Source organism: Anopheles coustani, chromosome 2 (assembly GCF_943734705.1).
Source record: "Anopheles coustani chromosome 2, idAnoCousDA_361_x.2, whole genome shotgun sequence".
Taxonomy (NCBI): Eukaryota; Metazoa; Arthropoda; class Insecta; order Diptera; family Culicidae; genus Anopheles; species Anopheles coustani.
The window spans coordinates 87937453-87964120 of record NC_071289.1 but is presented as its reverse complement, the minus strand read 5'-3'; the positions used below and the strand labels follow the sequence as shown (position 1 = coordinate 87964120).

General features: G+C 44.2%; 3 protein-coding genes across 3 annotated transcripts; 2 read left to right on the top strand and 1 right to left on the bottom strand.

The window, feature by feature from the left end:
* Positions 1-580: 580 nt before the first annotated feature.
* Positions 581-8686, top strand: LOC131263609 (uncharacterized). Its single transcript, XM_058265839.1, has 4 exons — positions 581-1087; positions 2722-2832; positions 6974-7056; positions 7287-8686. The coding sequence occupies exons 1-4, from the start codon at positions 986-988 to the stop codon at positions 7375-7377; spliced, it is 387 nt and encodes a 128-aa protein (XP_058121822.1). The 5' UTR covers positions 581-985; the 3' UTR covers positions 7378-8686.
* A 3270-nt stretch (positions 8687-11956) lies between these two features.
* On the top strand, positions 11957-21480 carry LOC131265260 (peptidyl-alpha-hydroxyglycine alpha-amidating lyase 2). The gene is made up of 3 exons (XM_058267522.1): positions 11957-12196; positions 20437-20606; positions 20679-21480. Exons 1-3 carry the CDS (start codon positions 11957-11959, stop codon positions 21478-21480), a joined length of 1212 nt encoding a protein of 403 aa, XP_058123505.1.
* A 2794-nt stretch (positions 21481-24274) lies between these two features.
* Positions 24275-25384, bottom strand: LOC131265259 (microfibril-associated glycoprotein 4-like). Its single transcript, XM_058267520.1, has 2 exons — positions 24498-25384; positions 24275-24419 (listed from the first exon to the last, which is right to left on the bottom strand). Exons 1-2 carry the CDS (start codon positions 25382-25384, stop codon positions 24275-24277), a joined length of 1032 nt encoding a protein of 343 aa, XP_058123503.1.
* Between the last annotated feature and the right edge of the window lie 1284 nt (positions 25385-26668).

The following is a 26668-nucleotide window of genomic DNA, read 5'->3' as shown; positions in this document are numbered from 1 at the left end:
CGACGTGCCCCAACGCAGTCCCTTCACCATCTGCCAGTCTGCGACATCCGTGCGGGATTGCGTGCGGGAATTTCATCGAGTTTTCATCGATTAAAAAAAGGGATGACGATGAAGTGAAGTGTTTAGTTGTTGAGAGCAACAAATCCCTTTTTTGTTTTGTGATAATTATCTTGCAACGAAGTGAAGTTGTTAATTGATACTGTTGATAAATGTGAATGAACGTATAAACGAATCTACGCACAAGCACAAACACAGTGTAGCCAATTGAAAGAAAAAGTAGAACAAGAGTGAATGGCGCTGCAATAGTATTCGGCGAACGATAAGTCTGCGAAAAGGAAACCACAATACAAAAAAGAAAAACGGGCCGACACATATCAATTTATCACTAGGATCATTCTCGGGTTCTGCTACGCGTTTGCCGCTGTCATCGTTATCAACAAGTTGGAAAGCTGCGTCGCGGTTCTGTTTGTTTGTTTTCATCCCTCGCCATCGGTTCAATCTACGTCCCCTTTTTATTTACGCGTCTAGCGCTGTCAATGGCGTTTGGATTAGTGAGAGTGTTGTGAGGAGGAACGGGGGAAAAAAATGAAGTGAAAAACAACCAAGCAGCGGTTGCAAATTTGTGCCAACGGTTGACAGTGATTGGATTGGATTGATTCGCCTCGGTTCATCTCTTGGTTTGGCGGGGAATTCTCGAGGTATTATACTATTTTCCTAAAGACACTGTTAGAAATTTCATTGTGACTGCCTCGTCCATTTCTTCCGAGAACGACCCAAACGATCCCAGGCCGGTTCGGAGTTGACAAGCAATTGGCGTCGCCAATTGGCGGACACAATTGGGTAACAATTGTAGCGCTGCGTCAGAGACTCACTCGTGTGCGGCCGGGCGGCATTTTGGCGGCAATTTGTTGTTGACGAAGCGAAATACTGTTATTAGGGTGGAACTTCGGTGAGAGGGGAACTAGAAAGCACGGTGCAACTACAGATGAGACGGGATTCAGTGAACCGACCGCTGAAGGAAACGACAAAAACCAGCAAAATGACATCAAGTAGATCGATAGCAAATCGGCGGACTAAAATTAACAAGGTAAGGTTGCTCCTTGTATTGTAAGAAACATAATTAATCAATTGCTTTTTTGCTTTCGATAATCCTTTCACTTTTTTTAATTGTCACCATCCACTGTCGGGAAAAATGTACTTCCACGTTAGTATGCTTTTTCTTTATTTTTAACCATTTTCCTTTGAACTTTCGGAAAGCTTCCCACCCATAAAACCGGTCCTCAAGTCGAGAGATCCTTTGAAAGACATCTTGAGGCAGCCATTTTAAATTCCTCGCCATAGAATTATGACGCACTTAATGTCGTCGGCACCGAAGCAGATGAGGAAACCGAAAGCCCAACGAAGCTTGGGATGTGCGAACCCTTTTTTCCCTTCCGCTTCCCCGGAACGGTGCGAAGGTTTATTTCATAATGTCTGGAAAAGGCGAGCAGAGGACGCAGCGGAGGGGGAAAATAATGCCGGATGCAGCGGAGTGTATACTCAAGTACGCCGCTATCGATCAGCAGCCAGCCACAAGCGGGTGTCCATTTTATCGATGCCGAAGCGGGTCTTCTACAGTGTGTGCCGATTTTTCTACCACAGTTTTAGTAACTGATGTGAAGATCAAATAGGTTTGTGTATGGTAAAAGAACATAGGACGAATAAGTCAATTGAAGCTCTTTTAAATTGAAAGTTTATGTTTTTCAATAGTAGCTTACAAGTCATAAACAATTTAAATTAGTTCAACTAAACACAGGCCTAAGTATACGGAAGCGAAATATAAAAGAATACAAAATACAAAACAAATGTTTGGGTTTCTAACTACAAAAACATAAAAGAGATGGGAGTGAAATTCCAAACTCACTGTATCCATACTCGAGCACCCCGGATATCATTGTTATGCTTTTCGGCGAAGTCTACTGGGGAACGAATGAACGGGAAAGAAAAAACTTCAACCCTTTTCGAAGCCTGCACTAAGCTTTTCTTTTGCCCTTTTCCAATGGCAGGCTTTTCCAACTCGATGCTCCCAAACCTGGAAGCAAGGGGTCCATAAACATGACAGAAACGTGGACGTGAATGCTGTCATTGTTGCAGGTTTTCCTTCCTCCATCTCGCGTGCTTTTCTTTAGTTTGTATAGCTTTTCTTCCTCCTGCTTTTCAACAACGACGCGTTCTCTCTGTCCATCACTTTCTTGTCCCTTTTTATCTTTGTTCACGTGCTTTTAAGGATGCCGATCGGCCTGTTCAAGTACTGTTTTCATTTATCAAAAACAAGAAAAGAAAATACACCCTTAATCAAACCCCCTCTGCCCAGCTCCACCAGGCCTCGTCCTGAATCAAGTGAACCCATTTTCACCGGCGATCCTTTCATTCCTGTTTGCGTTTTAGTGGAGCATTTTCTTATTTGCTTGCCAGAATTTCTTACCTCGTGCGGAATTTTCTTTATTTTACCTTTTTCATCGCCCTTTATCGCTGTCAGGTCCTGGATCGCGTCGCTCCTATTACCTTTCATTACTTTTACCTGACACGGGACCCCTTTGCATTTCCCTCATGCGCTCCAGTTCCTTTCTATCGCCTTCAGTTTTTCGCGCTCATGCGTGTGGAGATTGCACAATAAATTTCTTACCCGTGCACACTTTTCTCGTTCCACTGTTTGATACTCTCCTTTCTATTTGTGACCAGGTGTGGGTTGCCTTTGCGGTGTTTGGCGCAATATCCATCCTTCGGCCGGCGTCGGGCCGAATCGTGAAGCGCAGCTACTCCGACCAGAGCGTCCGAGGATACCTGACCGAGGTGAGCATAGTTTTATTACGCTGTTTTTCCGATCTTTTTTTTTCTCCCCCGAGTGCTCGAGTTAATATTCTGCCATTCCGCTTCGGTGCCGTTCGAGCATTAACGTAATCCTACCGGGCCATGGTGCTTATGCTCGTGTGTCCTCGTCGTCCTTTTCCGCTGGCAAAGCACTGGGGCTGGGACACTGTGCAACAGTTCTGTACGGCGCCATTCGGGCCCTAACCACCTTTATAGCCTGCTAGAATTTCCTTCCAGCTGAGATATTCAAGAGGCGACGGTTGGATGGAATGTTTCCAAACACACAGCGCAGCAACTCCTCCGGAAAAGCAAGCCGTACACAACAGGCAGATTGAAAGCAATTCACCGAAACCGATCCGGTGAACATCCAAGCATCTTCTTCCTATTTTTTTTTTGTTACATACGGCAACCCTATGGTGTTTCCGATTTGGTCGACGGTTAGATATCCTCGAGGTAAACGATACCTCGCTTTCCTGCCACCAAACCAAACTTGTTTGATGCTTGCTCAGTACCTTCGCTTTCATCTTTTCTGTCTAGCGAATGAAAGAATCGGGAGTAGTTTGCTTAAGGCATGTTTTTTGTTATTTCAAGCAGTATCTTTTTGACTTAAAAACCATCTCTTAAAAGCAAATGTCATGTTTATTTTTATTTATTAGATAAGCCCCCAAGAAAAACATTCGGCTAGAGTTGTTTTGCTGGTAAACTTAGTTTAGACTTGCTAATGGGTCACTGAAAATTTTGTATAGTTTCCATCCAATCTACCGATATCAAACAAATTTATGAAATTTAATAGTTTTCCATCAATTTCCATTAAACCTCACAAATCATAACGCACTTGGCAAACAAATCTTCATTTTGGAACTGTTTAGGGAAAGTTTTTTAATCCGAACTTGAAATTGCCTTTTCGTGATTTTGAAGGTTATTAAATTTCGCCACAAAATCCCCCATCCCACCGACATTCCTTCCACTCTCCACCCTTCTTCGACAGCTTCCCCCCTATGCGGTTGTATTGCCTTTCCACCCTTTTCCGTGCGTCCCAGGCACCCAAGCAAATGTGAACGTGAAATAATTTCATTTCGCTTCCTGATCTTTCCCATTTGTTTTTCTTCTCCTTCTCGTTTTCTACCGGGTGCGCCTTTTCCGGGCACGTTCCGGTCGTTTCACTGGATCCCTTTCGCTTTCATCCAGTTTTTCGGAAGGGGGATGCTTTTCCTCTGCCCGAGCTTGCTCAGAGATATGCGGATGCGGCGGGAAAAGGTAGCCTACGAAAGCGATTGAAATTCCAGCCCAGCAGCGGGGGGACGGATGGGAAGGAAAAACCAAATTTTCCTTTCATTAATTGAGTCTCTAATGGGTTTTGCGGGGTCGCAACGCGATTTTTCGTTCGCTCCGTTTCCGGCTGGCAGGCATCACGGAAGCGATGATTTGGTTGGCGCAGGTTTTCTGCGAGGGTTATCAAACACCTGCGATCGAAGGAAAAGCTCGCTAGAACTTCCGGTTCGTGTTGGGAAAAATTGTAACGACGTCAAGAACTTGAAAATGTATACTCTACCGTTGGGAAGATTGTCACTACATATTTGCTCCATGAACACTGTGTGAAACTCTCTCTGGCTTTATAAAATTTAATGCTATATAAAACTGCGTTCCGATTCCACTCGATTAAAGCTTCCAGTTGATGATATTTGATGTTGGTTCCAGAGAAAATGAAGCATTCGTTCCCAGGGTGGTGTTTTTTTCTTACGCAAACTGCTCTCCACGATCGCTTACATTTTCGTTGCTTACAACACTCAACAAATCGGTGGCAAACACTTGTAGCGTGGCCCGTAGACGGAACGGCACGAGATAAGGATCGACTCTGCGCTGACGAAGAGCCATAAAATACCCAATTATTCGCCTGTATCCTTCGTCACGCTTGGCCGTGCTCGAGTGGTTTTCTATCGAGGGCAGAAGATGGGCCGACTTAGAGGACGATAATAATAATAATAATAATAATAATAGTAATGATAATAATCTCGTTGATCGCAGCAACGGCCGCTGGCGGAATCTCGGCTCCCGAGTGTAATGAAAACCCACCCGCCCCGGTTTTTCCGGGTCCGCCGACCCTGTTGGCCGCGATATTGGGTTTCCAATTTGGCTCCACGGCTCAACCACGGTGAAAGCTGACTAACGCTGACCATACCCGTCTAACGTCTTTTGCGCTGGAAGCGAGAATGAAATAAAATAAATAAAATTTCTGCAACCGCTCCCAAAAAGCGCCCGGGCACCAACTTTATCCGCCTGTGGGTGGTCGGTGTAAAATCTGTACAAAAACTGCGGAGATTAATGGATGTTAAGAGGAAAATTTTGTCTCAATCCATCAAATTATTTACACATCCACAAGGGAGGGTAAAAATATGGGAAAAGTAATGTCTGAAGGAAGTCCTCGAGCACTTCACGCCTAACTCCTAGAGGTCACACACAAATCGTTGCCACCTCAGGAATCTCCTTTCCTCGGGGCATGGACCATTAATTACGATGATAAATTAGTTTGATTGCGATCGTAGTCGCAAACACACCTCACAGGCTTCACGGGATGAGATAGGAACGGAATTTGATTATGAAAGAAGTTACCGAAAAGAGCCACTGGCGTTGGGAGATACGGTGGAAACGGGTGGAAAACAAACAGCCGACTGAAGCGGACACCGACAAATATCCCAGCCAAGCGTTGTTGTAAGTTTGTTCAAGTGACTACAGTTTTTATGCGCACCTCGAGTGCAACGATGTAAAACTTTGGCCAACTTTCATTTTTTGTGTGTTTTTGATCGCGTTCTGGGTACTTCAAATGGTGCAGTGTTCGTTGCAGTGAGAGTTCTTGAAGAAGTTCGGGAGTTTGATGGTTCTAGCATATCCGGTTAGACTACTTTTATAAGTTTTTATTTCGTCTCTCCATGTTAATTGAGGTTAATCGACAGTAAGTTTTTCGATCATACCTCCTTCTGGCGCTTTACTTGTTAGCTTCGCTTGAACCGATTACAAAAAAAAAATCACTTAATGACCGATCACAAAAAATAATCACTTAATGATGTATCATAAATGAAAGCTGCAGTATGTTTTTCAATTTGTCAAAATTATTTATTATTTGTTCTTCAATCGTTGAAATTAGCTGCTTCTACGTAGCAATGCAATTTTTCGGGTTTTATTGTTGGTGCAACCGAATTTTATCATTTTAAGATTTTAACTCATAGTTCATATCATATCTTAGTAACTAATGAAAAGCACATATTCTTTCACTCAAATAAGCAAATTTAGGTTAAAGTACATGACAGTTTACTTGCTAATACATTTTATGCTCTTGTTGAATTTCAAAGCAGAATATTTGTCTCCTCAGGTAAGCAAGTTTATTTTGTCTAAATATATTTTCCCCACTTATTTCAACAAACCTATTTTTATCTCCTTAACTGTATCTTCTTTCACATCAAATACCATCTGCCTTTCATCGAAAGTGAACAACCAAGTCTGGGGGGAGAATGTAGGAATTTTTCTCAAAGTTATGACAGCGTTCGGTTGAACTTTCCTTGAGACGTTCCAGGCTTGTCATCCTTTCCGGACGCAGACCACAACGCACGCGTGGCCAACCACGGTGTCACGTTTCGTAACGTCCCCTCCCCCTCCCACCCTGCCCAGCTGCTCATTTCCCCGATTTTCCCGTGTGCGCAAACCGTGTGAACAACCGTGCGGCAACTGAATGAATCTTTTATTTGACTTAATTAACCTGACACGAATTCGGTCGACGCTCCGGTTAGGCCAACTGTTTACCCACCATCATCGCAGCAGCCCATTTTCCGCTTACTCTAACTTTAACGGGAGGGCGGGGGAATCGTTTCCGCGGCAAAGTTTGCCGACACTTGTGCCAGTATTTCGCCCCGTTGGCGCAACTTCGGGCAAAACTTTCGACCCGGCGAGCTTAACTATCCGGAAAATTTATTGCCCACCGGTGGCATCCGCTTTTTCATCCGAAGATGTTCGCTCCCCTTTCCTTCCCCCCCGGGGGGCGGGGGGGGGGGGATGTTTTCCTATGCCAAAGACGAATCCTTTGGCTCCGATCACTTCCAAACCGTTCTCTTTCTCTCTCTCTCGTTTGCAGCGTACCTGCTGGTGGAACGAGGTATGCAAGGAGGAATTCCAACAGCTGTTCCGATGCCGGTGTCCTCAGTGGTCGTACTGCAGGTAGGTTGGTTGGAACGTTGCAGTCTGCTCATAATACAAATAAAAAAACGATTAAAAAGCTCACCATGAAACATCATAAACGAGTACATCAAAGAAGTGCCAGACTTTGCCAACTTTAAACGCACTGCAGTGCATGATGGTGTTATGTGGTGCTCATTTTTCACTCCTCCTTTCCCTGCTACCCCCCACCCGGAATGCGGCTCGGATGGTTTTAATTTATGTCGCTTCAGGTCACCGGGACGGTACTACAACGCCTACTGCTCCATGACGAACACCGGCTACATCTGGACGCAACCCACGTGGGACTGGGAGACGGCCTAACCTCGCCAGCATCGGCAACGGTGCCGGGGTTGCAGCAACAACAGCAGCAGCCGGTCGGGGACAAGTGGAACGAGGGTCGTGGAATTGATGTCACAAGCTGTGGAACATTTTACTGTTTAAAGTACGCTGTTTGGCCCTTGTGAGACTAGAAAAGGGTTGAAAAGGATTAACAAGTGTTGGAACTCATCCAACGCAAGCGTCAGTAATCATCAAATATTCATCATTTTCAGACCAAAAGCGAACATCCACTGTCGAAACTTGATCGTTTCAGCATGGTGAAGGGTTTCTTCTCAGGTGGCTACACCCTTTTGGCACTTTGAGACAACACCTGGCTCATAAATGTGACCTGTACGTCGTCACTGTTTTTCGTTGTGCGAAGATATATCTCCAAAAATATGTTTTCTGATAGAACATATAGAAATGATTGTTAGTTTCAAAATAAATTAAAGTATAAACAACTTTTTACCTGTTAATTTTCACTGCTTTCTTTGCGGTTTCAATAAAACCTTGAATGATAAATCACTTAATGTACTCATTGAAAACAATATAGCTGCCATAGCATAAAGAAAAATCAATAGACAACAAATGGCGTAAGAGCATTCGATTCATCATACAAAAAAGATTGCAACTGTTCAGGCAAAGTTTATCGTTTAAAGCACTAGCAGACCAAACGTTCGATAGACTTACAGTGTACATGAGGTGGGCACAAAGCATGCTTACAGCAAGGAAAAATAAAACCATTTTACGAAATGTGTTTGGCAATAGTTGGTCGTTGGGTTTAGAGATAAGGCGCCTTTTGCTGCAAAGTCCCAACATGTAGTCGCTTTAGCCGGAACGATTTTATTCCGATCTTTGCGGGCTGGGTGCTTTATTTTAGCAATAGCAGTGGTAGAAATAGTAGCATTAGTAAAAGTAGTAGTAGTAGTAGTGATAGAAGCAGTAGTTGATGCAATTGGATAAAAAACCTGTTGGAAGAAGGGATTACAAGGGTGTCGAGATAAATAAAAACAGTATTATCGGGACGCTGGAGACCACATATAACATGGTAAACGAAAAGGACAAGGATAAAAACAGCACAAAACACAGGATGCATTTTAGAGTGGGGCCATGTTGAGCACTTGGATTGAGTAGTGTGTTTCAAACGTTATGTTACCGAATAAAGCTGCAAAAGGAGCAAACTGAATACACTCTTGCATAAGTTTTAAAAAAAGGACTGAGAAAAAAATGAGAAATTTTAGTTTCATTTAAAAACAAGTTACAGTAAGTATTAGGAATATTATTCCTTAAGCAAAAGAAAGTGTATGTTTAATTTTACTCGTTCACTTAACGGAAAGAAAAATAATAAATGAAATTGTTGACCTTAAAAACCAGGGAAAATTACTTTGTAAAAACTAACCCCTAGCAACAGCTACTAAATTAGTAACTGTGAATGCCAGGAAACGGGAAGCGATGGAAAACTGTACACGCCGATAGTAAGGCATAACAGTAGCAGTAGATTGAAATGTCGATGGAAAACTCCGGCTAGCGTTGAAGGCACGCGTGGGTTAAGGGATGGCAATGGGTAAAAACCAGCAACAGATTGGCCCCCTTTTTAGCATGTCAACTTCAGTGACGCACACGTACGAAAATGTAGGTACACAAACACATGCACGTGGGGTGCGGGGAGCCCCCGTAGAAGGGAAAATTGAAACGAAAACGGCCCCAGTAGCGTATGACGGAGGAGACGAACGGGAAATTCAAACCATTTGCCACGCAGAGCACGAAACTGTCGGTTCGTTGGCTGTAAGAACGGTGTTTCCGGTCGTTGCGGCATTTTAAGGAGCAACAGGTTAGTGCGATTTCCGAGTGTCACAGTAGTAGACGTTTTTTCCTAAAATAAGATATGGAGTCATGAGTTCTGTTTTAAGGTAAATTGCGTTTGGTAATTTCGCCTGAAAGACGAAACGACTAACGATATTGAAACCAAAAAGTATTCGACAAACTAACCTATCCAGCTTCAACTTCAACCGTGCTGAATTTAATCAATTACACATCAGTGCAGTGAACCATATAATTTAATTGTACGGCTATCAAGGGGATCGCATGGTCAATTTGAAATCACGCATTGTGGAAAAAATCGTCATTAGTTGACCATCGTTAGAAAACCCTTCACAAGCCCCGCTGTTTGCTGGTTCAATCCGTCATTAAAGTTTTATGGGGTTTCGTGTAACGAAATCATAGTGCAATGTTGATTGATATCGAATGTGCTCCGATATTCATTATTCGAACGAGCTGCTCCATATGGAGCGATCGATCGGAAAGCCCAACCATATACGTCACAGACAGTCATGGTGACAGGCAGATAAGCGTGGGGATTTCGATTACGGGATTACTGTGACAACACGTGTCGCATACTCTTCAATTCACGTTAAGCAAGGTATTATGTTACTGTTGCTTTTAAACTCGAACATCGGACCCGAGCGCAATGTCGCGTAATGAAATGTGACAGTTTGTGAGGAGCTTCAAAAAAAGGATATAAAAAGGACTTTTTAGCCAAATTGAGAAAATCATTGAAGTAGTCTCATATGGTACTGATAAAACATAATTTATCGGCTTTTGAATCTTCCAAATGTACAACCAGCTCATGAAAGGAAACAAGTAGTTAAAGAAATTGTGTTGGTTGTGTTTTGTTTTCGAAAGGATTGGGAAAATTGTATGCCACAAAAGCTTCTGCAGACATCTCAACGTATGACGAAGCTTTTGCTACAATTTCAAAAGTATGTAAATTTAAAACACGAACAACGGTTTCACCACAAAAGATAAGTGTTTATACATTCTCTTTACATCAACTTTGTATCTGAAGAGTAAAATAGTTTTTTTTATCCAAAATAAGTCAACAGCTCATTTGAACTCATGCTCTTGGTTTTTCTTCTACTGTTCTTATGGTTATGGGAGTAATTTAGGAAACCAACAAAACACAAGCATACAAAGAAGAAGCTCTTGAAAGGTAATCTTTTGTTCTATCTCAAATGGTGCAACGGTTGATTTCCGCCCGAAACGGATATTATGAAGCTTCCGACAACGTTGAAGAGAGGCAAGTGCGCATGTCCAAGAAACGTTGTCAACACGACAATCAAGATTAGGTTGTTCAAAAAGTTCAGAAAAAAGTCCGCGGTGTTCCCGGTGTCTTTGTCGTTTTTAACTTTTGAAGAAATAATAACAAAATATGATAAAAAGAAAGAATTATAATAAAAAGAAAGAAAAGAATTCTTTTTTATGATTGAAGAAAGCACTGCAAAGTTTTCAAAAGCTCACTGTCATTCACGAGTAGAAAGCTCGATGAGGAAAATGGTTTTCCCACCATTTTTTTCTCTCACGGTAAAAGTAAATCCTTGAGGAGTCTCTGAAGGTTTATGACACACAGACCTTGAAGAACTACATGTAAATAGTAACAGCATGTGGATGCACAGCGAACACAAACACCTGGCAAAACATTTCCTCGCCTGCAGGAAAACAGTGTCCTATGTACTACAGAATACTTCGCGTCGTAGTACCAGCACTAGCACAGAGCGCCCCATCGCCGTGGTATGCGTGAGATTCGCTCCACATTTCCCGCACACAATGGCAGCATCACTCCGTACGTACACCGTAAGGCTTGTCACATCGCACTTTATCAGTCAAAACTGTCCGTGTCAGGCTGGTCCGTTATCCAAACAAGTGCCGTATCTGAGACAGCGCTGCCTCGAACTGTTTGGCGTTTGTTGCGAATCGCCCTCGAAGCCATCGCCGTTCGTCGCGGCAGACATCAGAAGCCTCCCGGACGAGCAGGTTGCCAGGGAAAACTCCGAGCAGCTGTCGGGAGCGTGTCCAGTAGTTCCTCAGCGCGTTCGATCCAGGTTGGATCCGTGGCGGAAGTGAACGTTCGATACATTCGTGCGTGTGTGTGCTTTTCGAAGCGGTGCCCAAAATCGAACGGTCGAAGCAAAAATCATCCCCAAACACATATCGTTTCGAGGGAAACTGTCCAACCATGGCGAGCCGTGGAGTAGAAGTGCCGGAAACGGACTGAGTTCGCTAGCCGTCGGAATCGACTGTGTTTAGTTGCGCGATTGCAAGTTGAGTGTAAGTATTTTCCTCAACGATGAAATGAACGATAGAAAGTGGATCTTGTTTTCATCGATAATCGGAACAACGTTCAAAATGGTAGAGTGAAAATGACGAACAATACGTCGGACATCCGGTGTGCGTAATCTTTTCCACCGACATATGGCAACGTTAATACGAGGTGTTAACATTTGTTACGTTCCACTTGACACTTTGTTTGACGGTAGTGTAGTTTTGTGGTTTTCTTTGAATAAATTTATTTTTCTCGTTTTCTTCATCCATACCCCACGATCCCTTTCGCAGCATCCGGTTAGGTGAAAACAGTTACTAAAGGATCCTTGTTTATCCTTCCTCCTTCCTTCCTACTTTCCTCTATCCGGGCGTTGGGTATCTTTCTCCCGGGGGTTCTTCTTGTTGTAAGTGACAGCCGTCCCCCTTTTCCCGAACACGTAAACCGACGATGACATCGCAGGACAACCTTCCGCGGGGACGCAGGATGATCACCCGGACCGTAGGCGTGTCGAGGGTGATCATCGCCCTGGCGGTGCTGGTGTTGGTGGTGATGCTGGCCGGCGGCACCGACTCGTACACGGTTCCCCGGGACAACGACATCCTGCTGGCGGATGGGTTCTTCAAGCGAATGCGGGATCTGTTTGCCGAGCGGGCCTACGAGGACGCCTTCAGTGTCGGCGGTGGTGGTGGTGGAGTTGGAGGCATGGAAATGGCCGACGAAGCGGTAAGTACATCTCTTAAATCCCCTCCCAACCGGCGGACTAGTTCCGTTCGATCCCATTATAAGGCGGAAATCGAACTGTTCGAGCAAAATATTCAGCTTCATGAGGAGCACTTGAGATTCGCAACGAAACAAAGAAACCAATCAGGATGGCTCGTCTAAAGGACTATCCACAGTCAGTCGGTGGATGGGTTCGGCCCGGAGCCTTTGGAACAATAGTGGATTTGCAATGTTTTGTTAACCAAACGCTGATCTGAGTACCCAACTACAGTTTTACCGTAGTTCAGTGGGGATTGGAGTCATCATCTCCCGCCGGAAAGATATTCTTTCCTGCCAATATTGGCCAACGGTTCCACAAGAGATCCCCGGATACGGTTCAATATCAACCGGTACGGCGCGCGGAATGGAGTATGAATGAAAACGATCCTCGTGAACGTTCAATGGTGATATTGACTTTCGACTACCGACGTTCGAGACTACTAGGAGGATGGCTACCGTATTGTTAATCGGTCTAGGCTTAAGGGTTCAATAAAAACTAAGCACTATTATCGGAAAACGGAGGAAGCAATAGCTTTAGGAGAAGGACGAGGGAAAACGGGAAGTAATTTCGTTCTCGAATGGTTCGCTTTTGGTTGCATTGTTCGGAAATTCCTTATTTTATCACCGGTATCCTTTGCCAGGAGTTGCTTCGGGGTATAGTCGTTCCATGTTTGGTGCGACTACTGTAAGGATGTTTTGGAACTGTTTTTTTTTTTGCCGAGCATATTGGACTGACGACATTAAAGATAAAAAAGAATCTGTTCCAACATGCACAACCTTTAATTTCAACCAATTTGAATCTTCAAATCTTCTGTTTCTCTCAGCGCTGCACTTAATTTTTGTCACGTTTTGAAAGCACGTATGGTTTAGTTCATATGAGCATATGTTTTAACGAATAACAGGTGCCATACTTTTCCCTTATTTGTTCCTCGCATGAAGTAAAATTTAGGTCTTGCTTTTTATTCAATTTTTAAGTTCACTTTTTCTTGGTAGTGAAAATATTGCCAGCAATCTGTGCCACAAATTACCACCTTCAGTAGGCGGATTCATGGACGAGTAGAATCCCACCCAATTTCTTAAAATCACCCAAAATTCTTAGAACCACTGCCGTCCTGTTTCCCCGGGAAGCTTTCAATAACCGACTGAATAATTCATGACGATTTCCTCTTCCACCTGAAGCGGCGAGTTCGGTGATAGATGCGTCAAGGAGATCGGTGAAGTACATCACGTCCCTTCCGGATCGCACACCGAACGGTGGCATAATTAATGTTGCATTTCCACCGGCACCGCATAAGTGTTGTCCGTGTCCTATCGTCCATCTTCGTTACGTGCCGTGGCTTCCGTCTTGGCAAGTGCAAGACGGAGCACACATGACCGGCTCTCGGCTAACCCGAAACGGTGTGCCTCTTATCGCGGATTCTCCCGAGACATTGCTCCCATTTTCTATCCCTCAACTCCAGCTCAGGGAGCGGCAAATTAGATTCCGACAAGTTGCGGTTCCGTGTTGCCCATAAACAAACCGTCTTTGTTTCCGCTGCCACTGAGTGTTGCCGAGTGCGATGGGAGTGAATTTTTCATACGCTATTTTTGGCCCGCTCCTGCTTCCACTAATGCGCCCTAATTGCGTTAGGTAAAGTTACGCCATGCTCAACCAGCCAAACTCCAGCTAGGCCAAGTGTTGCAGAAAAAAAACATAAGTAAAGAAAAAGAAGAAATCCGGAAAGTACAATGTGCGACTATAAAATGTCTTGCCTAATTATAGCCTAGAAATAGATACATCATTGTAAACGCTCTTGTACTCATTTCAAGCACCATCACTTTTTGTTAAAACCCATCGAATTATCAGCCGAATTTGTCGACACTGTAACAACACTGATTGGGATTCCCTTCGTTCGCTCGATAGTGGCAACTCCTACACAGTCTCTTATCACCATCACTCATAGAACAACCGACCAGCATTTGTAGCGCTCTACGACGGGACTTAGTCAAAGAGTAACCACATTATGGCATGACATGGTCAAGGTCGTTTGTGTTTCGTAACAACTGGCCTTAATGGCGAAATTTATCACATAACAGTTCACTGCCCTTTTATTCCACTTCTGAGAATGCAATGTTGTTAACCGTTTTGTTAGATTTCGCAAAACTGTTTAGGCTCAGAGGAAAGTGAAGATAAGTTTGTAACACTATTAGGTTTCAGGGATGAATATTTCGAAGAAACGGTTATTTGCAACTAAAAGAAAAACATACAATAATGCCACATAAAAACTGATAACTATTAGAACCAACGAAATATTTCATTTTAAATCAATTTCCCTTCACTGAAACACAGGGCATACTCAACGATTTTTATACTTAGATCTAGTAGATGATAGTTGTTTTATCTCATTTGTAAAATTTTCAAGAAAAAAGCTTAAAGTTTTCATTAAAATTACTAAATTTACCATCAAAGAAGTCAGATTTAAATTGGAAAATTACGAATGAAAACGAAACAATGGTTGTTATTAAACTTACACAATCGTCTGACAAATCCTTTTGATCCCTTTGTGCACCCTCCAGATCATAATGGGCGACGGCGTTCATTCACAAGATCGCACCTTCTTCTGGCTACTGTTTTGCCAACTTTATTTGCCAACGCCTCTTTTGTAGTCGGTGACGTCGCCGGGCTCGAGACCGCAGCAAGGCTCGGGCAGGGCTTCCGACCGCTACACCAAGCACCTTCTGCTACATGGGCCGACTTTTCGCGGAATTGGATAGAAAAGCCGCATCGTAAACCCGTCGGTAGCCTTGGGTTCGCTTCTTTGCGGGAGATTTAGTGCTTGTTTTGCTATGCTCTGTTTTGTTTCCTTTATTGGTAAGACGTTTTTTCTTCTCTCTCCTCCTTTGTGGAAGGACCGTTGGTTGAAGCATTCAGGGCACTTCAAATGATTCCCATTGCTTGCGATGCGAGCCACTGCAGCCAAGATCCTTCACTCCACTCCTAATGGGGTGTGGGTGGTGCTATAAAACCTCACACAGGGCACCTCGGGGGAGCAGTCAAGTTTCGAACGGGGTTTGTTATTTTCCCTAGCCTACACCCACCCCCTAGGGCGGGTGTCGTATCGAATTGAAAAGTTAGGTTAAAACGACGACACCGAAAGCAAATCGCAAAGAAGAAAGCAACAAACACGCCTTCATACCGGGCGGTAACTTTTCCCAGTGCCTCCGTCCCAATGGGGGTGCAACTTTGGCCCCAAGAAACCGCACATCCACATCGGGCGGGTGAATGGGAAACTTTTTCCACCACAAAACTCCTCGCACATATTTTCCCCCCGGACGTGGCACCACTTCCGTTCACCGGTTCACCGCCGAATTCGGTGGCTTCTGATGGTGATGCCGTCTCGGTGTTGGACACTTCCCACCAGTTCCCATTTGTTCCCACAGGCCCCCGAAATCCCGGTGTCCCGGAAGCACAAAACGATTCTCGGGCCGTATGCAAAAAAGGTCACCGCGCGAGCCTAGGTTTTCCACCACCTCGCGTACCTCGTCGTAAAGCGAGTGAAATCTGACACATCGGAAAGTTGATGGGTACTTTATCTTCTTTTCTCTTCTTGAATTCTATTTGCTCCACCGTTGTTGCATCACAAGACGGAGGGAAGTTTTTGGAGTGGAGTGTTTCCTACGCCATAGAGAATAAGCTAACCCCCAACCCTCGAACGGTTCAGCTCCAAGATGGCGGTGGAAGTTTTGTGACCCCGATGCCGACGCCGCACGCCCCGGCAAGGGTAAAGTTTTTCTCGTTATCTCGCCCTTGTCGTAAGGCGAGGTTCTTGATTGCTGATCGGGTTTGATTTAGCCGGTGGTGTTTCGCTTTTCATTCCTTTTGCTTCTTGGATCATCTGAGACGCACACGGTAAACATGGATAACAATATGCCTTTTTCCACCTTTTGAGGCGAGAATTTAGCCTTTTCAAAACCTGTTGTTTTCTCCACTCTCGTCCAAGTTTCGTTGTGTTCCGATGGGAAAAACTTTTCGGCAGGAATCACGCGCTCGGATGATTGATGGATATTGCCGAACGCGCGGCCCGCCAATGAACCGTGTGACAATATTCGGGGGCCACCTGGTGGGTCACCATTTGGGATCGGCTTTTCCCAACCATCCCAATCTGCAAAGGTGTCTGTGCGGAAGATTTATGGTTTATGACACACGAGTCACCAGCAATATTAACCGCATCGCTACATTAGTCCGTCGATCCAGTTTGGAGAGGGATGGGGACAAATAATTCACAACATTCACACACCGGAGACTTTTCCGGGCGCTCTTGAAGCATTTTTGGGTAGGCTTTTGAAAGTTGTTTATGTAAGTAAGATTTGAACACGCACGATGACGATGACGGGTCCCCCAAAACTACGTGTGTTTTGAAGGTGAACCAAGGCGAAAATTAAAAGCTCCCACAACCGTACGTGTCTAAGTGGTCGTTCCGTTATCGGGCCTCCGGCGGATGCATGCAGTCATAACATCCACACGGCATGTGCCAATGAGATACTACACCATTCTAACGCTGGAAAAGGCTTGAGCAACCAGAGTGTCACCATTTGGGTTGTTTAATGGGAGGCCGGCTAGGATTGTCGAATAATAAAACCTAATTGCTACGGAAGGATAAGCCATAATGATTATGGATGGTCAAAATGTGGCTCCAACCAGATGGTATCCTATGTTGGTGATGAACCCTTTTTCTATAAAATATTTCAGTGAAATGATCAATGATAATGAAATTAAACTGAAAATCAAAACAAGCAAAATAGATATTACTATTCAATAACGTCCTAGAAATGATATGATAGGATCAGAAAAACTCTTGCGTCTTATATTGTTGATTTTTGTGCTAGTTCAGTTTTCTCTAATTTTTCGCACATAAAAACTTTTAACTATTTTTAATAAAGCTTACATTTTTGTAACATAACTCACGACGGAGTTTTTAATTTAGTTTCATATCAATATGATTGTATGTCTGTTTGATTGTAAACCTGTTCATGGATTCATCTGCAATACAAGTTTGGCTGCCATGTGTTAATCAAACATAATGCTATGTTAACAACTTCATACTTTTTAAAAGCATGATGAACTGTTATTGGGTGACTAGTTTCGATAACTTTTTTTACATAATATTTTAACAACAAATTTCAATTTTAAATAGGAGTGATAATTGTTTGCTAAAATCTAAATCACGCATTGAAGGTCGAGCTTATACAATTCCTATAACGTAAATCAAAGTATAAGGCCTAGGATATTTTCTGACCATTAATGAAGACTATCGTTTTCGTACCACTTTTGAACATATGTGTGTCCCATAAAATTTAAATTAAACGCAATTCGGCTTTGAACTGTTTAAAACATAAAACCAGTCCATTAATCATAAATTTCGGTAAAATAAATGATAAATAATTCAATATGCCCCTCGACGATCGTCCACACACTGGAAATAAATCGCTCGACGAACTTACCGCACGCTCCCCAGAGTCCTCGGGGCGATATGAAATATGTATCGGATTTGTGTTTATTTCAGTTTTTTAAAGCAAACCTCCTCACCCATTCAGTGGGAAATATTAATACCTGTAATGGATGTCCTTCGTTGCCGGTTGCGCTTCGTCCAAACATGGGTGGAGTTTACGATTCGCTGGCATTAGGCTTACCTCGAAATGGTCCAGTGAATCGTGTGTCCGTGGTCCGTGCCCTGTCGATCCGATCGCCAACCGAACACGGGACGGGATTTTGACACCGGCTCACGCGCTGCCGGCTTCCCCCCCGGGAGCCCTTAGGCGTAGCTCGGTGGTTATCGTTCCGTACTCCGGTCATATGAGTGTGGAAAAAGCTGAACACTCTGATTCACTCTGGCGTCTTTGGGAAGGAGCATCAAAAATGGCCACGGTGGAAAAAGCGTCCGGCAAACCGAATGAAAGGAATGAGCCAGTACAAAAGGATATTTATTTATATGCTCCAAAAAAGTAAGTAATGGCATCAGGATTATGATTTCGTACCAGGTAGGACGGGAAGCTTTTCAGTTAACGATCCCACCGGGCAATCTTACTTGGCGTAATGTGCGCCGTACACTTTTGTTTGGCCTTAGGGCGCAACGTACAGGATGTTGGAAATCGTATTCCTTCCTTCGTTCGAGGTTCGTCCGCTCCGGAGTTGGTGAGGTTCGGTTATTATGTACAGCTGAATGGATGCCGCTTTCGTCTCATGTCCTCGCCCGATACATTCGATTGAGATATCTTCCATTTCCGGAGGATTTTCTCCACCTCCACCCCGGTCCGAACGAACTCTCACTGGCATTCATCATGCAAATTGTGCCACCGGGCTGAAGTTAGGGCCATCTTTGCATTAATCATGAGTGCTTTCCTCCCGCCAGCCGGTGGTAAACTCACCATCCAACACACACAGACACATAAACGCAAACCGAAAAGCCACCAACATCTAGGACGTCATTGGAGGAAGCCGATTGCCGAGCGGTCGAACCGTGCCGGGCCGTTAAACTCCAACCATTTCCCATAAACATGTCTTGGGTTTTCCATCCCGAACCTGACCCGGCTGCCCGGCTTTTCTCAGCCCCCCCTCCAACCGTCGACTGTGTGTGTAGCAGATGGATATTTTCTTCGAGAAAACCGCACACCGTTTGCGTGCCGGGTGGCATTTGTCTCGGCATTAACGATAGCATACGACACCTGGCGCGTTCGCCGAGCAACTTAAAGCTGAACCGTGTACACACGTGAGCAGAGATGGTGTCATGTGTGCACGCTGGGTGTGTTCCTTATTCCTGCCTCCTTCCTTCCGTTCGCTAACGAGCCAGACGTGTATGGAGCTTCTATTTTTTTTCTTGCGAGCCGATTGAATCGATAAGCGCTATCAACGAAAATTACGGCGTTTCGGGTGGGAATCAATATTCACTTACCACGCACTGCTGGCTGCAATGGGCTGGAAAAGCCGTGAAAAACGTTATCGTAAAGTAAGTGTTTATTCGTTGGCTTCGTACCAGCTGTACGTTTCATTAGAAACAGGTTGGAATGAAAACGAATTTATTTCTTGCCGGGTGTCTTAAGGTTGTCAGTTTCGAGAGTAAATTCAACGAAACACTGCACCTGACTGTTTGTGACTGTTTTATTGCCAAAAACTTGTAACATGCAATGAAGAAGCACAAAAAACTGGTATGTCAATGATGAGAACGATGAGATATGAATATGTAAAGGGATAATCCAACAAATTATTCAATTTATAATAATTGTGTTAAGGATTGTAAAGAGGAACTGAAAATGCTGAGGTTCTGAAAAATTAACACAACATTAAGTGCTTGCTAAACTTTTATAAATAACACAATGTGTATTTTCTGGTATCAAAGTCAGAAAACTATCTCGTATATGGTGTGTACCAACAATGTCTCTTCAATTTACAGATTCCAACAAGGATATACCTAAAATATTGAACAACTGAATCCATCAATTAATGTGATTAGTTTTCTCATAATAATGGCCCGGACACTATATTTGGAGTGCAATTAAAGAACTACTACTATATTGGAAGAGTATTGTATCATCCTTTCGAACCATGTGATTTTTTTAAACTATTGAACAAAATGTGAAAATTGTATGCTTCTAGTAAAACAAAAGGAAAATTTTAAAAGTTTCGATAATTATTTCTAGTTCCATTATGCGTTGAAAATTACCCGCGAATTAGCGTGAATATTGTAAGTTATTCGATTTGTTATTTTACCTTCATGACAGCTCGTAAGGTACTAGGCGTCTCCATCATGAAAAGCGACAGCTTTTTTGGAACAATTTTCCGTTTTTTCAAATTCATGTTAATCTGGTGTAAGCGAGTGCATGCTTTGTTGAAGCTCTTTAACACTTTGTTGCCAGGCGCTTTCTGGGTAAAATATGCGGCAGTCACCGGAATCAAAGTATGCGTGTATCGCGTTGCTCTAATCTCTGCCTACTGTGTGCGCTTGCTTGCGAACATGTTCGTCTTGCCGCCACAACGTTAAGCCAAGCTATCTCGAGTATATTCGGGCTCTGTCAACAAAATGTTAAAAAGGATACTGTCATCGTCGATTTAATCTCATATGAGATTTAAATCCACACCGCCGAGTATGCGGCTCAGACCATTTTTTCTAACCACTCTGCTTTCTTATGCCTTCAGTTACTAATAAGTCTGTAACGCTTCTTAATTTCAGGTCCCGCAAGCGCCGGTGGACACGTCGCACTTGGATAGTCCTCCCAAACCGAAGGTGGTAGAAGGATGGCCAAAGGTCGAGCACTCGTTCGGTCAGGTGACGGCAGTGACGATCGATCTGCAGGGCAATCCGGTCATCTTCCATCGTGGCAGTCGCACGTGGACGGCAGAGTAAGTTGCGTTGAGGGGCTTATAAGATCGTTGTTCGTTTCATCTGATGCGTGTTCTCTCCATGTGTTGTAGGAGCTTCAATGAAAGCAACCACTACCAGCAGATAGCCGAGGGACCAATTGTGGAGACGACGATCGTGACGCTGGCGGCGGCCGACGGTGCGGTGCTGGAGGAGCGTGGAGCCGGCATCTTCTACATGCCCCATGGGCTCACGATCGACCGCGGGGGCAACATGTGGCTGACGGACGTGGCCCTCCATCAGGCGTTCAAGTTCATGCCGGGCCGGGACTACCCGAGCATCACCCTTGGCCACCGCTTCGAGCCGGGTTCGTCCCGGAGCCACCTGTGCAAGCCGACGGCCGTGGCAGTGGCCAGCACGGGGGAGATTTTCGTCGCCGACGGATACTGCAACAGCCGGTTGTTGAAGTATAACGCGGCCGGCCGCCTGATCCGCACCATCCCGCAGCCTCCGGAGTTCCTCTCGCTGCAAGTTCCGCACGGGTTGACGCTGCTCGAGCACCTGGACATGGTGTGCGTGGCCGATCGGGAGAATATGCGCGTGGTGTGCCCGCGGGCTGGCCTACAGACGTCGAACGGTGAGGGCACGCAGGCAGCCACCATCCAGGAGCCGGATCTGGGGCGTGTGTTCGCGGTGGCCGCCTACGGAGACCTGGTGTACGCGGTGAACGGACCCACCTCGCCGATGATCCCGGTGCGTGGCTTCACCATCGATCCGCGCTCCGAGACCATCATCGACCACTGGGGTCCGCAGTTCGAGAACCCGCACGCGATCACCTTCTGCCCGAACGGCTCGGCCATGTACGTCACCGAGATCGGCCCGAACCGGGTGTGGAAGTTTTCGCTAACCAACTAAGCGGTTCCGCCGCCAGCTGGGAACACGGTTCGACAGGCTCCTTTCGAAGCACCACCCCAAGTACCGTCCCGGAGGCGCACCCACCATCGCCCGCACCGTGCCGTGTCTCGCCATCCATCCGAGCCACCGAGTGACCACGACTTAGCCCTCGAGGGTGCGATCCAACCGACACCAGTCGCACCGGAACCAAACCAAACAACACAAGAACCATCGCAACGAAACACCAACACCGTTGAAGCCGGGAAGATAACGTGAAAAGTCGAAACCCACCACGGGGAAGCGTGCTTCTGGGGAATTGTGCATAGGGTGGCCAATCGGGGTCGCTAGCCGAACCGGTTCTCTACTCCTCGCTCAGGCCAGTCAAACCCATGGCCGACCCGACACTTGTCATGTCCAGCCGGGCAAGGGTTGGCACGACCATGAACGTCACCTGACTGTTTTTGTTCCATATTTTTCGGTTAAATTATTCAAACCCACGGGAAAGGGCCACTGCATCATCCAAGAGCCCCGAGGTAACACAATAAACTTGGCAACCAACATCTTCACCTTGAGAAGTTTAAACAAACAAAAACAAAACTTAAGACGATAAGCACCGGAGATGCTCTCGGGACGTTCCAAGGAAAGTATGCCACTAAGCCGCATCGTCTTGCTGCGGGCGGCAATAAAAATATCTATAGAAATATACAGCCATATTCATATACATAGATGCACCACCATCAATTAATGGTACTTTAGAGGGTTCCCTTCCACGCGCGTAGCGGCGTTGGTTTTGAGCAAGTTCGGACAATTTTAAATTTAATCTACTTGCAAAGCAACACCTAAACAAAATAGGAAACAAACATGATTATGAGAGAAGAAAACGGCAGTAGAAACGAACCAAGATTATAAATCAGAAATCGATTTATAAATACATAACAATAAAAATAAATAACCATTCACGCTCATACACACGCACACAAACACATTACTGATGCATTAGTTGTAAAAGAATGGTTGAAAATTATAACCTTCTTCCTACAGCTTACAGTTCTACAGTCCTAATGCAAGAGTTGGGGAAAAAGTTTCAAACAGAATAATAAGTAGCGAAACCAAAGGAACGTTTTCTGCAAAAAAAATCAAAGCGACTAACATTTTCATGTCTGCTTCGTTTGAGCAAGTGTTAGTAAAGTTAGTAGGAATTTATGCTACCAACATTCCGTGAACTAGCATAACGACAAAACACATTTAGAGGAAACCACTAACGCCGAACAGGAAACTAAGAAAAGAGCACCAAGAAGTCATGGAAAGAGACAAGAAGGGGTGGAAAAATCATTCATTGCTGCACGGCGTTCACATTTTTCACATTGATTTTTTCCTGCGCCTGACCATCACCATAAACCAGCACCAACCAGCGTAGAGAATCGAAACATTTGTTAGAGTTTGCCTAAACAAAACAATAAGAAGGAAAACATAAACCCTACAGTCCGCGCTACTCGGCGTTAAGGATCACATACAATACGTAGCTCGCAGAGACGCCAGGTTCGAGAAATCTTTCTAAATGCAAATGCATATTTTTATACGACGATAGAGCGTCACAGCTAATAATAGGCCGCCTTTTATTAAAAAAACAAAGAGGATAAAGTTCAACTTAAATATCAATCATACAAACACAACACACACACACAGTCAGACACAAACTGTGGAATGTACGTATGTGTACGCAAGGAATTAGGAAGTTATTGAATTCCTCTGTCCTGGATTGGAAGCGGCCCGTTTTGATGGAGCAGAACCTTTCTTCGCAAAATAATGGAATAACTTAGAGCCATCTTGTTGGATAAGCAGGAAGTATTGATTATGGCAAAATACGAGTACAAGTAGATGAATTATTAAATATTATCGGAAATTATTTTGTGTAGTCTAATACCTGTGTTACAACGCAAAGGCAAACATTACATCCATAGAATTTCTTGTTCCATCATATCAATATGAATACGACGGAAATGCCGCACCACATGGGGTGGATGTTAGTAACGTTTGCATAACAATTCAGAATACAACAAAACAAAAACACTTCAATCGTAGAGAACCTGTTAACCTTCAAACAATTCCAAAGTGAAATTAACAAGTTTTAAAAATAACACAATACTATGGTTTCGGCACTCGGCGACCAAAAAAAGGGTGAAAACATAGCGACAACTGCATTCAAACAAATTATCATTTAAATTTGAGCTACCCATGATGAAGGGGGTAAAAAAATCTATAAACCCAATAATTCGTGCTATGTCACTATGCTATATATACATATATACACATATATACGTATTATTATATACGCAAGAGATAAAATATATGACGCATATATTATTCGACACCATAATGGAGAAAAAGGAAAGCATAAACACTCCCGTGAGTAATACACAAAACACGGTAACCCCGGCGACTTTCGCGGGCCATTTTGTTATTAGAAAATCTAGACAAAGCCACACAAACGTACACAAGCATAAAAAATACATCACCCCCTGTTGAACCACCAAAGTAGCACGGTTTGCTTCACATCCGCGGAGAGAAAAAAACATTTCCCTGCAGCTGGGTAACTTTCCGATTTAGGCGCTTGGCAGAGTTTGAGTTTCCGATGACCAAAAGTGCATACAGTTAGAGGTCCTTCCGGACGTTCTGAACAGGAGCAAACATCCCACGGCGCCAGTTGATTATTGCAATAAAACATCCTCTTATTTTCACGCCTTTCTTTTCCAACACGTGTGTTACTGTTGACGATGTTTTGCTTGGATCCTTTTGTTCTTCCTCAGGCAACGATTTAGGATTCACTCGTGTCGGTGTCTGCACTGTAAGGCCGGATCATCATGGTGGTTTTGCGTAGCGTTTCAAAGTCGTTGAACTCCTTCCAAACCATGCCATCAAGCTTGTTTACCGACTCACCGTAGAATCGTCCATTCAGGAAGCTGCAAAGGAAAAATAAAATGTCACACAATTGGTAGTCATTGTCTTAGCAAATGATCGATGGCAAAACCAACACGAACCTCTCCATACATCGGTGGAACCACCATCCTCCATGATAGACTGCCGCACAGTTGCTCCGGTTCACGCTATCGTTGTCCCGGTCGCTCGTCGAGAATGCACTATTCTCGTGATAACGCAAAGAGTCACCGACGGTTCCGCTGTATTTGCCCAATGAAGTGAGCCGATAGTTATCGCTTTCGGGTCCAACCGAAAAGTTATCATAGTGTGCGTAGCCAATCTCACCGGAAAACGTTTCCAGCACTATCAGCAACTCGTGGCGACCACCCGCCTGCAAAATATCCCGGACCGTCTCCAATCCGAGCCAGTGGTCGCCCTCCACGTTGCCAAAACCGATCCTATACTTTTCCCAGGATCGATCAAAGTTCACCTCCGCGGATGATTTACGCTGGAACACTGTCCAGCCCTTGCCGAGCGATTCGATATTTACACGTTCACGGTAGACCGGCCGCAGTTGTCCGTGGGGACCGACAATCTGATGCAACCCGACCGCTTGGTCCATGGTCTCCATCTTCCGTGCCATCCGACGCACCACATCCGCCGTTTGTTTTTGCAGTTGTTTTTCCTGATCGTTTATTTCCTTTTCAACAGACGTTAGCTGCTTCTCAATCGCCGCAATTCCACTCTTTATTTTCATTTCACTCTCCATGGTCATCTTCATTTGTTGGACCATCAGCGTCTCCAGTTTTTTAACACTCTCCGCAAGTGTTTCGATTTGCTTCCCAAAGTGTTCTTCGAGGCGTATCTCCAATACGGACATGTGTTCCATTAGCAGTTCGAACATTAGTCCCGGAACGTCAGTTATCACATTAGGACCATTGTTGCAATTGATCCTAGGCACCAGAATTCCACCGATTAATGCAAACAAAATGAAGGTGGATATTGCCATCTTTTCATGAGTGAATGAGTCTTACGCGACACGATGTTTAATGGTCAACTGGCCTCACATTTTTTGAGTGGTGAAATTCTCCAGTAGAATAACTTATCACTACCAGTGGGTTTTTATTATTGTTATCAGCACGCAAACATTCGTACCACTAAACCGAGCCAGTGCTCGCCTTTGATGGACCCGAAAACCGTCCATGCCGAACCTTCTCTGGAAGACGATTCAGCTTCCGCCGAAACCGTGCTCGTTTGTTGGATCCACATAAACGTTGAATTCCTTGTTATCGACGAAAAGTTGTTGCGTTCCAGATACCGTATTTTATCGAGTATAGTGCGCACTTTTTTCAAATTAAAAGGTTGATGAAAAACTATCTGCGCACTATATTCGGTAGTTACCCAAGCAGCATGTAACCAACATGAACTCCAATACTTTTGTTTTGGTTTAGGTGCGCACTATACTCGATAAAATACGGTACTACGGTACTACATTCGATTCGGCGCACAATTTGTATGGCTTGCTGCTACCATGCTACCATGGTTGAGAAAACCTCTTTATTAGTACACTCGCTAATGGCGTTCCATCGAAATGGATCAGTAGCAACTCGACGTAAAATCCATATGATGGTTAAGGAGGATAAATAAAAAACCATTGTGCCTTCTCTTTCATATTGAACGAAACATAATCTTTACAGTCATCTGTTTCCTTTTTCTTATTAAGTATGCCATGGTTTTATAATTTATTCAACGTACTACACGTTTGCTGAAGCGAATGCTTAAAGAGACATTGAATAGGATTTCTCAAATTTTACACCATTTTAAATTTCCCGGAATAGTTGTATTGTTTTCTTCACTGTGGTGTTTGTTTTATTTTACGGACCAATCCACCCGAAACAACTACAGCCCACATAAGCCCATTGTTTTCGCTAGCCTGCGTACTTGTCTTCATTCTACCTACAAACATTAAATAACAAACTTAGAAAATTAGCTGCCACGAATGGACGCATTTTAATCCTGTTTTGCAACCAAGTCCATCATAGATTCTAAGCGTGTTTACGATCACATTTTACCTTCGTGAGATCCTAATGAAGAAATCTGTGAATCGTACCGTTTTGCTGCCAAAGGAAAATCAATGCTCTAGCCGTCGTTCGTAGCCAGATTACAAAGAGATTTTTAATTCATATTTGTCACTAAAATTTACATTTCGAAAACATAACAATTTGCTGCCCGGAATGTGTACCTAAGTCAAACTTAAAAACAAAATAGAAACAGCGTACAACCTGCGAGTCTT